This window comes from Piliocolobus tephrosceles, chromosome 2 (genome assembly GCF_002776525.5).
Source record: "Piliocolobus tephrosceles isolate RC106 chromosome 2, ASM277652v3, whole genome shotgun sequence".
NCBI lineage: Eukaryota > Metazoa > Chordata > Mammalia > Primates > Cercopithecidae > Piliocolobus > Piliocolobus tephrosceles.
This window is the reverse complement of record NC_045435.1, coordinates 177,127,991-177,142,430: the sequence shown is the minus strand read 5'-3', so window position 1 is coordinate 177,142,430 and position 14,440 is coordinate 177,127,991. Positions and strand designations below refer to the sequence as shown.

Genomic DNA, 14,440 nt, shown 5'->3' with positions numbered 1-14,440 from the left:
GGTGAGTCCCCTATCTATACCGTGAATGTATACATCAAAATTAAATTTACCATCTGCCTTACCTCTCAAACTGCTGTTTCTGATTTTTCTGTTTCAGTGAATATCACCATCATCATCTACCAAGTTTCCCAAGCAAGCACCTAGGGATCAGTAGAAACTCTTTCCTTTCCATTCCCATACTCCAACTCCATCCAATCCACTAATGTTCTGTCCATTTTCCTAAACCAGTATTTTTCCTGCCTGTTCATTTATCTCTATTTCCTTTGTTACTACATGAGTCCAGGTCCTCACTACCTTAGAAGAGCCTCCCAAATGGTCTCCCTGCTACAGTTTTTGATATTCTTATAATCCATTCTTTACCACTATTAAGATAATCTTTCTAAATGCAAATCTGCTCAAAACTTTTTAATCGTGCTTCATCATCTTATTAAAAATTTTTTTTTCTTTTTTCTCTTTATTGCTGCCACACAAATTAATGTCTCATTATGTTAAGGAAAAAGTTTAGACCCTTGGCTTGGAACCAAGTCCTACATCCTGTGGTCCTGCAGGCCTTTTCAACATCACTCTGAACCATTTTCCATACACCCCTTATGTTTCAACCCTAGGGAAAAGCTTACATTTTGCAAATGGACCATGTTCCTTCTCCCTCTTTTGCGTTTGCAGCGTGGTTCACTCTACTGACCATTTGCTCCTTGTTTGCCCACAGCAATCCTACTAGTTTTTTAAGACTAGCTCATTTTCTATCACCTCTGGGAAGAAGTGAGGGAGTCCATTCTGAGTTTAAAGTCACTTACAATGGCGCCTTCTCTTGTGTTTCCCCAGGACCCTGTGCATACCTTCATCAAGGCACTTGCCATGTAGTACTTACATTTCTGTTATGTGTATATGTCTCTTCCACTAAACTTTAAACCCCTTGAAGAGAAAAACTGTGTCTTTTATCTTTGTATCTACAGGCCAAGCATGACAACTGTTGCTTAGTAGGTGCTCAGTTAATTTCTGCAAAATAAAGGAGTTTTAATCCTTTCCTATCACTTCTAGAAACTTTACTCAAGCAAAGTCACTTTTTTCCTCTTTCTTTCTGTATTTTTAATTCCTTCATCTTTCCCTTCTTACTCATCTTAAAGAGAGCAAGAAAATACTTGCTCCATCTTAACCCTTTCATCGTAGCCCCATTTTGTTGAAAAAATAGTCCACTTATTGCTTTAAACTCCTAACCTCCCATTGACTCTTCAGCCTACTAAAATGTGATGTTTACTCCCTCACTCCAATGGAATTGTTCTTACCAATGACACCAATTGCTTCCTGATTGTGAAAGTCAGGCTTTATCTTAAGTGATTACTCTTCAGGATTTCAAATTGTTGCCCTGTCTGTTTTTCCTGAAAAATCCTTATTAATTTGGCTTTTGCGACATCATTTCCCCTGGTCTACATCATCTCTGAACACTAATCAGCTACACCAGCTGCCTTTACTCAAATGCTGGCATCTCAAGAAACCCTTATTAATTCTTTTGTGTTGTTATTCTCTCTTGGTAATTTCATCTAATTTTGCATCTTTGGCGACTACCTATATATCCAGTGATCCTGAATTTTGACCTCCAGAACTCTATTTCCAATGTGTAATAAATTCTGTGACTCACAATATCCTCAAACTTTACTTGTTAAAATGGAATTGTTACCTTTCGCAAACATGGTCTCTTTTATATTTCCTATGCTAGTAAGTTAGCAGGAGGGTCAAGGTGTTGACCATTTATAGTATTTCTCCAGGTTTCTATACTAGACAACATAATGAATAAATTTCAAGAAAAAAGTGATCCCTTGTATGTAGCCCAACTTAGCTTTTGTATTAGTTATCACTGCATAACAAATCACCACAATTTAGATTTAAAACAGCATACATTTATTATCTGAAAATTTCTGTGGGTCAGGAGTCCAAGCGTGGTTTAGTTGGGTCCTCTGCTCAGAGTTTCACAAAGCTGCAACCAAGGTGTTGGCTGGGGCTGGGCTTTTATCTGAGGTTCAGATGCTTCTTCCAAGATCACATGGTTGTCGACAAAACTCATTTCCTTGCAGCTGTAGAGCTCATGGCAGCTGGCTTATTCAAGGCTAATAGGAGAGAGAGTCTCTGACTTGTTTACCCTCTTTTAAATGACTAGTCTGCTGAGGTCAGGCCCACCCAGGGGGGTCTCTTTGATTAACTCAAAGTCAACTGATTAGAAACCTTATGTATGCAACCTCTCTTCACTTTTGCTATATAATGTAACATAATTATGGGAGAGATGGCCCCATCACTTTTGCCATATTCTGTTGGTTAGAAGCAGGTTACATGTCCCACCAACACTCAATGGGGGAGAGGATGATACCAAGGCATGGATCATTGAGAATCACTCTAGCATTCTGTCTATCACAGTGTAATATGTATCTATGTAGTGAAAAAATAGATGTTTGTAATTTGGAGGCATTAAAAGGTTGAATACAAAGAAAAAATTATAGAACTTTAAAGTCTTAATTTTAATGGAGATGGCACATTATTTTGAAGATAGAGAAAATGGCTTTCTATCCTTTTTCTATATTACACTTAGTGCCTTGGGCAGGATATATGTCCAAGCATCTAAACTGTAGATTATATAAAATGAACTTAAAGGGAATAATTAAGTAATTCTGAAAGACAAGTATTTAATGACATAACTGGCTTGATTTGAGAACCATTTTACCATGTGTTAGCCTCATTTGTAGTAAGAGAGGATCATGTAATTATATGTCTATAAGTAAGTTATATGGTTTTCCTCAGTGTACATTAGTTCAATGTTTCTAAAGGTTTTTATTTTAAATTTTTCTTTTAATACCTTTGACAGACTGTGATTTTCATCAGAAGTGCTAATCTTTCCTCAGGACAAATAGTTCAGGCATCTTTTCATGCTGTTTTCTCATAGTTTTGAATGACATATCTACAGAGGTTATTTTATCAGTGACTTTTCCCTTCCTGGCCCCACACTGTCTGAGGGCATACTGTCTAGCTCCTTTTATTTTATTTTATTTTATTTTATTTTATTTTTGTAGACATCAGATATATTCTGAAGTCAATACTAAAGCTGTTAGAGTATGACATTTCCTAAGAATCCTGCCATTTTAGGCCCTTCTTCTTAAAGGACAAGAATTCCATTGGTATTTAGTAAAAAACAACATGGCTTGGTAAATTTAGCTCTTTTTCTTGACATTGGCAATGATAATACAATGCCTGTGGTGTGTAGTTGTCGTGGCTGACTTGTAAATCCCTACAGATATGTGGTTACTTCTCTACTTTCCCTCTCTTTGGCTTGGGCAACTGCCACATTGATGCACTGGAGCCATTCTTCTGCATTCTTCTCATCCTTGGCCTTAAAGACATAGGTTTTATTGTCTGTGAAGATTTCGAAAGCCCGGGGGAGAGAGCGGTCCCTGCGTTTCTTGGCCACAGCTTTCACACTCTGTACTTTGCTGAGTTCTATTGGGCAGTCATCAGGGTCATCTTTCTGAAAGGCATGGGAAGAAAAGAATATGGGCTGGCTGTTACTGTAGGCAAGGATCTCTGGCTACTGGAGAATTTTCTAAGAGGGCCAGAATCCTTTCACTTTTTATAGCTCAAGACCTTTGTTATTTTGGGTGCTAAGGCCTCAGAATCATTAGAACAACTGAAGGAGTGAACAATCGGGCTTTTGTTAGAGTATCATAAGTTGACACAAGATAACTAATTTACAGAATATTATTATAAAGCGGGATTTGGGAAAAATTCAGAGTTCTTTCATTTTCTATTAACATTATATCAATAGAGCAAGGTGCAATGGTACAATTTGGAGTGCTATTAACTTATAATTTCGGGTAGTTTTGGAGGCATGAAATTGAATTTTCCTTTGTGCTACCTCTGAGAAAGATTTTGCCAAACCTTAATTGAATAGAGAGGTTTCCAGTGTTCCCATAGACCAAACTGTTTTTGAAACCCTCTGCAGCTTTGGAAGCATGCTTTGTCTACAAACAGTAAGGAAAGGAATATTTAATGATGTTACATTCACCTTTTATTAAAGCAAAAATTTAAGGATCTCTGCAATACCAAGGTCATCACCTGGGCTAAGACGAATAATTTTAACGGTCAGATATTTCTTTGAAGCAATTTCAGGTCTTTAATATGAATACATTTTGTCTACTAAAGAAAGTACCTGTGGTTGAGAAGTTTGCCAATTCTCCTTGCTCACCTCTCCTGTTGCAATCACCCTCCTTTCACTTTGCAATGAAAAAGCATCCTCTTCACTCATCCCATACTTTCTATGATGTTTTGTCCAATGTAAAAAAAATCTCAGAAGCACCAAACAAAAAAGCAATTCTAACTATTGACTTCAGGGAAGTAACCATCAGCCAAGGCAATGTAATCACTCTTTATCTATTTCATTATGAGGTGCATTTTCAATAATATTTCAATTTTTAATGTTTAATAATTATTAAGCTTGGCATTATACTTATGGATTTTCATGAAGGATATAACTTTTTGAAAAGATAACTGAATCAGAAAAAATTACACTTGGAGACACATGGTCACAAGAAATTCAAACGATCAAATTTCAATTTATACATACAGTTTTACTCAGTGAAAAATGAAATGCCATTCAGGATAAAATGCTGTGATAGAGGTAGAACAGAAACATGATTTCAAAAAAAAGAAAAAGAGAAACAATGTGGACATTTCTATATAAAAAACAGTTAATTTATGTATTAAAAAATAGTGTTAGGTGTTAAACTGCTATGGTATTTTAATCCAATGGTTACATTTAATGGAGAGATGTAATCCTTTTGTTTCAAAATGTCAATATTTACAATTCAACAGAAATTACAGTCCGGGTAAATGTTAAACTTATGTTAAAAGTGTTGCTGCAACTTAAAATGTTGCAAGGTATTGCATAGATTGTTCAAAATTCTTTTAGGGTACACAGGATAAAGTTTGAAGACATACACACTAGATAATACTTTGCTAGCCTAATTTGGTTTACCGTAAGTATCTGACAGTAATAAAATTGCCTTTCTTTGAAGCAGTCTATAGTACAGAGATTGATAAGAAAATAAAAAGTTACCATAGTAATTTAAAGATGGACAGTGAATCAACTGAGACACTAATAGACAGAAAGTCAAAGGACACTATTGCCTAGCTGGTTGGTAGAGATCGAGGTCTTAAAAATGCAAAAGTGAAAGATTAGAGTCTTTCAACCTCAGCTCTCATTTTAAAATGCACATTTCTTTCATTTAAAAGGGGCCCTTTTACAAGGACCTGAAGCTTCAGCAGTACTGTTGACCACTGGTAGGTTATTGTTTCCCTGGAGATTAGAAGTATTTTGCTGTGGCCTTCATGCTATATTAAATTATTTCCCACTATTTGAGCTGCAAGTTTTGTCAGAGTTATGGAATGTCAGACCATTATTTCCTGATAAACATGTCAAACGAGTTACCTAATTATAAAATTGTGTTTTCTTTAAATCTTATTAAAAAGCCATGAATCAGAAAGTATAAAGGTCATTATTTGAGTTCAGAAAAACATTCTTATAGATTGACTCTGCTTTGTCTTAAGGGATCTGGAAAATTACTACGTCTTCATTTCTATTCTTGATTTCTTGAATGAAAACACAAAATTCAGATAGTCATTTTAAACACTTTAAACATGCTTTAGTGTGAACCTATGCTAAAAAAGAGTTTCTTTACATTTCCAATAGCTGTCTAAATTGAACTGCCCTTTCAAAAAGATGTTCAGCCTCAGAAAAGTCCATCTGTATATGTTATAATACACACAGATGAGGAAAGTAACATGAGTACACAGTAGGTATCACAAAAAAATATATTTCATTCAAAAAGTTAACAGAAGTCTTATGAATTGAAAGAACACTGGTCAGAATTTGCCATAATTCAAATACATGATATTTGATTCCTGTTGATTAAAATGTTCAAGTAAGTTTTATAATGAGGTCTCTAGAGATATAGTGCATATGGCCCAGAATGAATTATAATTTTTAACTAATTTACCACTTTTCATTAATTAATTCAGACAGTTTGGTTTATGTGATGGTTAAATTTATGTGTCAACTTGACTGGGCTAATGGGTACCCAGACAGCTGGGAAAGCATTATTTCTGTATGTATCTGTGAGGTGTTTCTGGAAGAGGCTGGCATTTGAATTAGTGGACTGAGTGAAGAAGATCCACACTCACCATTGTGGGTGGGCATCATCCAGTCTACTGGGGATCTGGATAGAATAAAAAGTTGGAGGAAAGATAAATTTGCTGTTTCTTCTTGAGCTGAGACATGCATTCTCTCTTGCCTGTGGACATCAGAGCTCCTGGTTTTGGGGCCTTCAGATTCTGGAACTTACATCCCTCCCTGCAGCTCACCCCCATATCCAGGTTCTCAGGCCTTTGGCCTTGGACTGGGAGTTATATCATTGACTCCCTTAATTTTCTGGCCTTAGGACACAGACTGAATTACACCACCAGTTTTCCTGGTTCTCCAGCTTGCACGCAGCATATCATGGAACTTCTTACCCCCCATAATTTCATGAGCCAATTCCCACAGGAAATCTCTTATATGTCTTTATATATTCTATTGGTTCTGTTTCTATGGAGATCCCTGGTGAGTACAGTTTGCCACTGGCTCTGTATTTTAAGTATACATGGGAAGCAGTAAACACATTTAAGAACATGCTTTGGTGTAACACTGCCTGATCTTGACCTCAGTTATACCCTTTCTCACTTTATTAGCTTTGTCCTTGGACAATCCAATCAGGTTCTTTGACTCAGTTTCCTCATCTGTAAAATGGCAATAATAGCAGTGGTGGCCTAATAGGATTATTTTGAGGATTGTTTGAGGCAATCCAGGGTGTTGCATAGTAAGCACTGAAAAAATGCCAGTCATTATGATTATTTTCTAAAATACTCAGGAAGTGGGTCAAGATTTGATTCCTCTTGATTCTAAATCAGTAGAGTTTAATGATACATAGAACCAATTTGAAAAGAGGATAACTTTGCATTATTGATTGGAATAGAATGCTATTTCAGAGATTTCCCACTGAAAATTCACAATACAAATAATTACTGAGCATCTTATTCAAATGGAAAATTATATTAAATATTTATTAGTTTGATCACAATTCTACTATATTCATTAACTGAATACTAAATAGATGAAAGACAGTAATATTTTAATCAGAATTAAACTTTGTTAACTATAAAAAGTACCTAAAGTAAATCAGCCTCCATTCTTTCCTCCTTGCCTATGTCCTCCTTTTTTGGACCCCCCACTTCCAATTATAAACTATATTTATAAAAAATTAGAGCCAATATCATAAGTCATGAATTTGTGTACATGGTCCACAAGGAAACAAAGGGCATGGTGTCTGAGTCAAGACCTAGTAGTCCCTCTGCAGTTCAACTAAAACAACTAAAGTCAACTAAAATAAGCTTCCATAACAAACTGGAAGGGGACAGTCAACCAACTAACATAGGAATAAACAGACTAGACACAGACATATATGAGAAAACAATGCTGTAAGATGGTGAAATGGAGATGGAAAAAGTATCAGAGTTTAAACTTAAGATAAAATGTCTAGCTATTGGTGGAGATCAAGACCTTAAAAATGCAAGTGTAAAAGATGATGGAGGAACTTACAGACTTTCCTTTTTGAAACAGAAGTTGATTTCCAGCCAGTGTAAAATAGCGTGTTTTCCACCTTTTGATGAACTTCCATCTGACTTGCTTCTCTTTAAGTTTTCCTTCAATGAGAGGCTGGCCATCTTGATTTACAACTGTTGAAGGTAGCAGAATAATCATGCCATGTATTTTCCATTATTTACTGGGTAAGTGATCCAAAGTCAGAACTGTACAGTGTACCAGCACCCAGTTAGCATATCTGGAAAGTAGGCTAATAAATTATGAATTGGGTTAACCTTTCCTCCTTTGTCCCTAAAAGAATGCACAATTCAGATATGGCAATGGAAAAGTGTTGAAAGCCTTCATTGACATTTTCAAAAGGAATTGGCTACACAAAGAGCATCTGGTTAACAGTATTTAAAGTTTGTCTGGATATTTAACTTTCTGTGCTTAGTTTCTTTGTTTCATGGTGTTCTATTTCTAATGTTGGAATGAGCAAATTAATTTGGAATAGTTTGAAATTTTGGCACAAAGTATCTAGTATGCTATAAGCTTCATTTTGATTTTGCCAGTAACTAGGTAATAAAAAACAAATTTCCATGCTTTATGACACATGAACTGCTGGAAATATAGCTTTATAAATAATCATAAACCCAAGTATATTTAGCTATTTGGCAGCAAAAGTCAATGCAGCACTCCAAAAGACATGTTTCCTAAAGCCATAACACTAAACTGCAAAGGCAAACTTACCCAACTCTTGTACATGCTGTTCTCACTCTCTAGAACACACATACTCTCTTTCCCCTCTCTGTACTCCCATCGTCACCTAGTCAACAACTGATCACTTCACATTTCAACTTAAATGTTGCTTCATTTGGAAAGCCCTCTCCAAATCCAGATGAGGGTGGCTTTCCCCCATAAGTTCTCATGGCACATAGCAAGTTCCTTATATATCAGGGATTATCATTTGTAGATAGATATTAGTGCTTATCTGATTAATATCTTTCTGTCTCATTCAGTTGGAAGCTCCACAAGGGCAGTGTCTTGGCTTTGTTCACTGTTGAATCACCAAGCATCTAACATTGTGCCTGGCAAATAGTAGGAAGTCTATAAATATTTGTTGACTGAATGGACTAATTTTACATCGAAGCAGTGTGTGTGATTACAAATGATCATAGAATTAGAAGATCCATTGCAATGTCAGAGTTTAGATGCTGAACTGAAGAATTTTGTTCCTTTTACCAACAACATAAGATTCACTCTTCAAATTCAGATGAAAGCATCTGATTTTGACAAGAAGGGGACAATGGAAAGCTCAATCTATAGTAGGACAATATTTATTTGTATATATTTATCTTCGATTTTCATAGCACCTTGAAAGCAATAAAATTTGTTCCATCACTTCGGAAAAATTCTAGACAGTGCCTGTTTGACCGTATGAACACAACCTGCCCTTTGTACACTACCATTTCTTTTTTCTAATATAGGTCTCATAATTGCCACACAGGACTGTTCACCTTTACAGAGCATTTTCAGGATAAAAATAATAAAATGTATAGTTTTCTTTTCTTTTCTTTTTTTTAGAGAGTCTACTCTGTCCCCCAGGCTGGAGTGCAGTGGCAAGATCTCAGCTCACTGCAACCTCCACCTCCCAGGCTCAAGTGATTCCCCTGCCTCAGTCTCCTGAGTAGCTGAGATTGCAGGCAATCGCCACCATGCTCGGCTAAATTTTTGTATTTTTAGTAGAGATGGGGTTTCACCATGTTGGCCAGGCTGGTCTCAAACTCCTGGCCTCAGGTAATCCATCTGCCCCGGCCTCCCAAAGTGCTGGGATTATAGGTGTGAGCCACCATGCCCAGCCAAAATGTAGAGTTTTCATAAGCAAAGTACTATTAAGGCTATTTTTTTTTTTTTGGATAACTATGCAATTGGCTATTCCATTGTCAACTCCAAATTAAGGCTAAAAACTGGCCAGGCGCGGTGGCTCATTCCTGTAATCCCAGCACTTTGGGAGGCTGAGGTGGGTGGATCACCTAGGTCAGGAGTTTGAGACAAGCCTGGCCAACTTGGCGAAACTCCATCTCTACCAAAAATACAAAAATTAGCTGGGTGTAATCCCAGCTATTTGGGAGGTTAGGCAGGAGAATCACTTGAGCCCGGGAGGTGGAGGTTGCAGTGAGCTGAGATCACGTCACTGCACTCCAGGCTGGGCAACAGAGTGAGACTCTGTCTCAACAAACAAACAAACAAACACTGAAAATACATATCAAATCTATTGTAAGGTAGTAATAAGGGCTATGATGAAAATAGAATAGGGAGTAAGTGACTTGGGGACTTGCTGTGCATGCATGCATTTCAGTGGTCAGGAAAGAGCTTTGATGTTCAAGGTGACATTTGATCTGAGACCTCAGTGATGAGACCTCCAATCTTTTGAGAAGCTCTAGTGGAGGCTACTAATGAGCATACCAGAGGCAAAGGAAAGCAGGAACTCATGAAGTATAAACTTACAATTAATATCAAGAAAAAAAATTCAGAGTTCTGCTTTGCTTTGATAGAAATTGTCTGACATGGAGCATTCTTAAAGCTAGTAATGCTCTTTACAAATTTAAATTTTCCATAAACATAGTGGTTTTCTTTGTGCAACCACATCTACAGAGACTTCAGTTAAAGCGCTTAGGGTACTGCGTCTCCCCCAGGGTTACCTGTTCCTTGAGAGCAGGAACAGCCTTAATACAGTGCCTGCTGGGCTAGAGGCTCAGTAAATGTCTATTAACAGCGCACCGTTGAGTCATAAAGGGTGCAGCAGCCTAGCTGGGATGAGGAAAGAAGGTTTCAAGAGGTGATCCAAGAGGGGAATAAAGGGGAAAAATAAGTAAAAACAAATAACAAAAACAAAATACCAAAGCCGAAATTAATTTAAAAAATTTTAAAACACCCATTTTTCATATTTTCAAGTGAGAGAACATGGTAATCTAATTGTAATGTTCGAGGATTTTTAATATTGACTCAGAAGATTTAGATTTGAATCTTCTAAACTACAATTTTCTAATCAGCAAGAGAAAATAATAATGTTGCCCCCTCCCCTTTAAAAAGGGATTCTGGGAGGTCAAAAATCAAAAGAAAGAAATTTATGTGAGGACACGAGGTAAATAGCAAAGCACAAGGCACTGCTTCTCCCTCACCCCAGTCCCACTTCTAGGAAAGACTTTACAGTTTGTGATCACTGCTTTCTTGCCATTTTTTTTTTTTTTCCTAAGACAGGGTGTCACTCTGTCACTCAGGCTGGAGTGCAGTGGTGAGATTTTGGGTTACTGCAACCTCTGCTTCCCAGGCTCAGGTGATCCTCCCACCTCAGCCTCCTGAGTAGCTGGGACACAGGTGCGCACCACTACACCTGGCTAATTTTTTTGTACTTTTTGTATAGACAAGGTTTCATCATGTTGCTCAGGCTGGTACCATGGTTTTAATGACAAGATGATTTAATGTAATGCTATTTAATAATGATACATTTTTCCTGTCTCAGTTTTTCATATTTACTCAAAGAAACATTTGAAATAATTATGATATCTGAGATGATTTGAAATAATGATTGACTTAGGTAAAATTTAAGTACATGGATCCTTTTGGATTTGACATAGAGGGTTATCTACTTTATTTTTTTCTCAAGGCAGATCCAAACGTTTCACTTGAAGAGTTATGTGTGACCAAAGTTTACAAGGAACACTTGGCAAAATTGTTGGAGTCCTTAAAGATATGGGTGAATGGGATATAATGACTATGATGAGACAGTCAAGACAAAATGATAGGCTTACTAACAACAAAGGATGAAGGACTTCAGAGACAAGCCGGGAAGCAAATACTTTTCACGGTACCCCAGTGGAAATCAGCCCTAGGGGGAAAAGTCAATGGAAATGGTTTTAGGAAGGAAATGTTAGCAGAACTTTAAAGTAGCTGAATGTGAGGCCCCAAATTTAGGTGTTAGTCAGTTTCAGAGAAGTCAGTAAAAGCGAGGCAATTTGGAGTTGTGAAATTAATTTAAAAAGAATTTCAAGAAACAAAACAAATTTTTTCTAATATCCCATATCTTAAAAAACTTTTTTTTTTTTTTTTGCTATTATATCTAACATATGCATGACTGGGGACGTGTCATTTTAAAGGTCTATTGCCCATAGTAGGTCCTTTGAAGCAAGTGATTCAGATATGATATCACAGCCTCTTCACAGCTACATCAAGAAACCATTTTTTTCTAAGATTATCATATTCCATTTAAAAAATATCATGTGGAGAGATACTGTCAGGGTATGATCATGTATCATCTACAATAATCTTGTTTGCATGTAGAACATAGAGGATATTCAAACACGTCCTCACTTTCCAATTAACACATTATTTCATTTAAAGCACTACAATTTGGCCAAGTGTGGTGGCTCATCCCTGTAATCCCAGTGCTTTGGGAGGCCGAGACAGAGGGTTCATTTGAGGCCAGGAGTTAAGACCAGGAGTTTGTGAACAGGCTGAGCAACATAGCGAGACCCTGTCTCTACAAAAATATAAAATAAAATAATTAGCTGGGCATGGTGGCATGCACCTGTAGTCCCAGGTACTCAGAGGGGTGGAGGGGTGCAGAGGTGGGGGGATCGCTTGAGCCTCAGAGGTCAAAGGGTGCAGTGAGCTATGATCATGCCACTGTACTCCAGCCTGGGAGACAGAGTGAAATGCCATCTCTTAAAAAAACAAAGCGAAACAAAACACCAAAAACAAAGCACCACAATTTGGTTAGGACATTCTCTACTAACATGGATGTGTTTATTTTTTTAAATATCGACTGGCTATAAAAGCTATGGGTTATTAAATTGAATTTTGTAGTGCAATTGGAACGCAAAGTATTACTGTCTTTGTCAACTTAAAAGTTTTTCAGAATGCTAATACAAATGTTTATATGTTAATTGTATCCCTTTTCTGCACCAAGTTAAAAATATTTGTTGCTAAAAAGAATGAATTTTGAAGGGGTTGATCTTATTCAACATGAAGTTGATGAATAAGTATAATAATAACAGGTCTCCCAGAGCTGAGAAGATCCACAGCAGGAAGAATGAAAAATAAAGAATATTCATCTGCTCATTTGTCAATCATCCATCCACCCTATATGTATTTTTTCAAGCACAGATAAGCTGTAAGGCACTATATTTGGATCTGAGGGGTTATAAAATCACCCTCACAGGGAGCTTTAATTTATTATCTAGGGAAGGTATAGCATTTTACAAATTCTACTGCTCAGTGTAGGGTTTGGCACGTGCCACCGAGAAGTATAAGCCACGTGTTACAGCATTTGAAGAGCAGAAATTCCACTTCTAGTTGAGACAAGGTGACATGAGAGCTGGGACCCTCATGAAGAAGAGAGAATTCTCCAGATAGAGTGTGGAAAAGGATCAGATAGAATTTTCCAGATAGAGTGGTAGCAAGGCACGTGTGTGAGGAAAAACACACAAAAGAACCTGAAGAAGCTGGAAGAATCAACAAAATCAGAAACAAGTGTGTAAAGCAGGTGCTCTCGAACAGTCATGGGCTGAGGGGTGAAGGGAGAAGTCAATTCAAGGCTTTCTAGGTGTAAGATCCAGGAAAGAGATTGTGTAACAGTCACAGAGAGGTCATACAGAGGACTTTACGGGAAAGTTTTTCTGAAGCCCCATTAGAAAGGACTAAGAAGGGGCCTAGAGCCTGTGAGGGTCCAGCCAGCCCAGGCATGAAGCCTCATGGGCCCCAGATGGGATCAGTGATGTGTCATGCAGGGTCTTGGCAGGAAACAGATGGCATCTCAAGCTGAGCAATTGAGGAGAGTTAATAGAGTTAATAGATTATTTACTTAGAAGTGGGCAAGGTGTAGGAAAAGCGCCATGGTATTCTGGGGCCAGTAACCATGCAGGCCTAACACCCCTCCGCCTGACGAGGAAAGGGTAGAGAACAGTTAGGACTCAGTGGGAGACCGGTATGGAGAGCACCATCTGATGACAGCTATGGCCTGGAATAGAGGACACTGTCAACCCTCAGTGTCCCAGCAGGGAGGCAGCCAGCAAATCAATAACTCAACCTCACTCTCCTCCCTCCCTCTGCTTGCAGGTGTCCCCAGTCATGGAGGGTACCTGAACACCAGAGCTAAAGGAGCCTATTGAAACAATCACTACATGGCAGCCTGTGGAACATGCAGCTGGGCAGGAGAGATGGAGAACAGAAGCAATCAGGCACAGATTACATATATCAAATTCAACAAAGTTCAGATATATGAGGGAACTTCAAAAGTTCATTAAAAATGGAATTAGAAGATAAAAATAAAAAGTGGAAAGTATTTCTCAACATAAGTTCCATCGAGTTCAAGACACTTTGGTAAGTGGTAATATCAGACATTTAGTCCGTCATTAAAGAGCTAAGGTCCTGGAAATATAACCATGTCGATGCAATCTTTTTAACATTATTAACTGAAGCAAAATAAGTGCTCTTTGAAGATTTTTTTAAGATTAGGAAAGAAAAAGTCAGAAGGAGCCAAATCAGAACTGTAAGGTGGATGCCTAATAATTTTCCATGAAAACTCTCACAAAATCGCCCTTGTTTGATGAGAAGAACAAGCAGGAGCATTGTCGTAATGGACAAGGACTCTCTAGTAAAGCTTTCCTGTGTGTTTGTCTCTTTTCTTTTCCCTTCCCTTCCCTTCCCTTCCCTTCCCTTCCCTTCCCTTCCCTTCCCTTCCCTTCCCTTCCCTTCCCTTCCCTCCCCTCCCCTCCCCTCCCTTCC

The 14,440-nt window shown here is 37.8% G+C and overlaps 1 protein-coding gene and 1 long non-coding RNA gene across 5 annotated transcripts in view; one reads left to right on the top strand and one right to left on the bottom strand.

Moving 5' to 3' along the window:
- Positions 1 to 14,440, top strand: part of LOC111550115 — a 105,262-nt gene that overhangs the window by 85,332 nt on the left and 5,490 nt on the right. For both annotated transcript variants that reach the window (XR_002733926.1, XR_002733925.1), the window contains one exon: positions 13,772 to 14,035. This is a non-coding gene — a long non-coding RNA (uncharacterized LOC111550115). The remainder of the gene's footprint in view (positions 1 to 13,771; positions 14,036 to 14,440) is intronic.
- VEPH1 (ventricular zone expressed PH domain containing 1) overlaps positions 1,874 to 14,440 on the bottom strand; it is a 232,380-nt gene continuing 219,813 nt past the window's right edge. For all 3 annotated transcript variants that reach the window (XM_023223372.2, XM_023223373.2, XM_023223371.1), the window contains 2 exons: positions 7,673 to 7,809; positions 1,874 to 3,508 (listed from right to left, as the gene is read on the bottom strand). In XM_023223372.2, the coding sequence (XP_023079140.1) occupies positions 3,272 to 3,508; positions 7,673 to 7,809 (374 nt within the window). In that variant the 3' untranslated portion in view covers positions 1,874 to 3,271. The remainder of the gene's footprint in view (positions 3,509 to 7,672; positions 7,810 to 14,440) is intronic.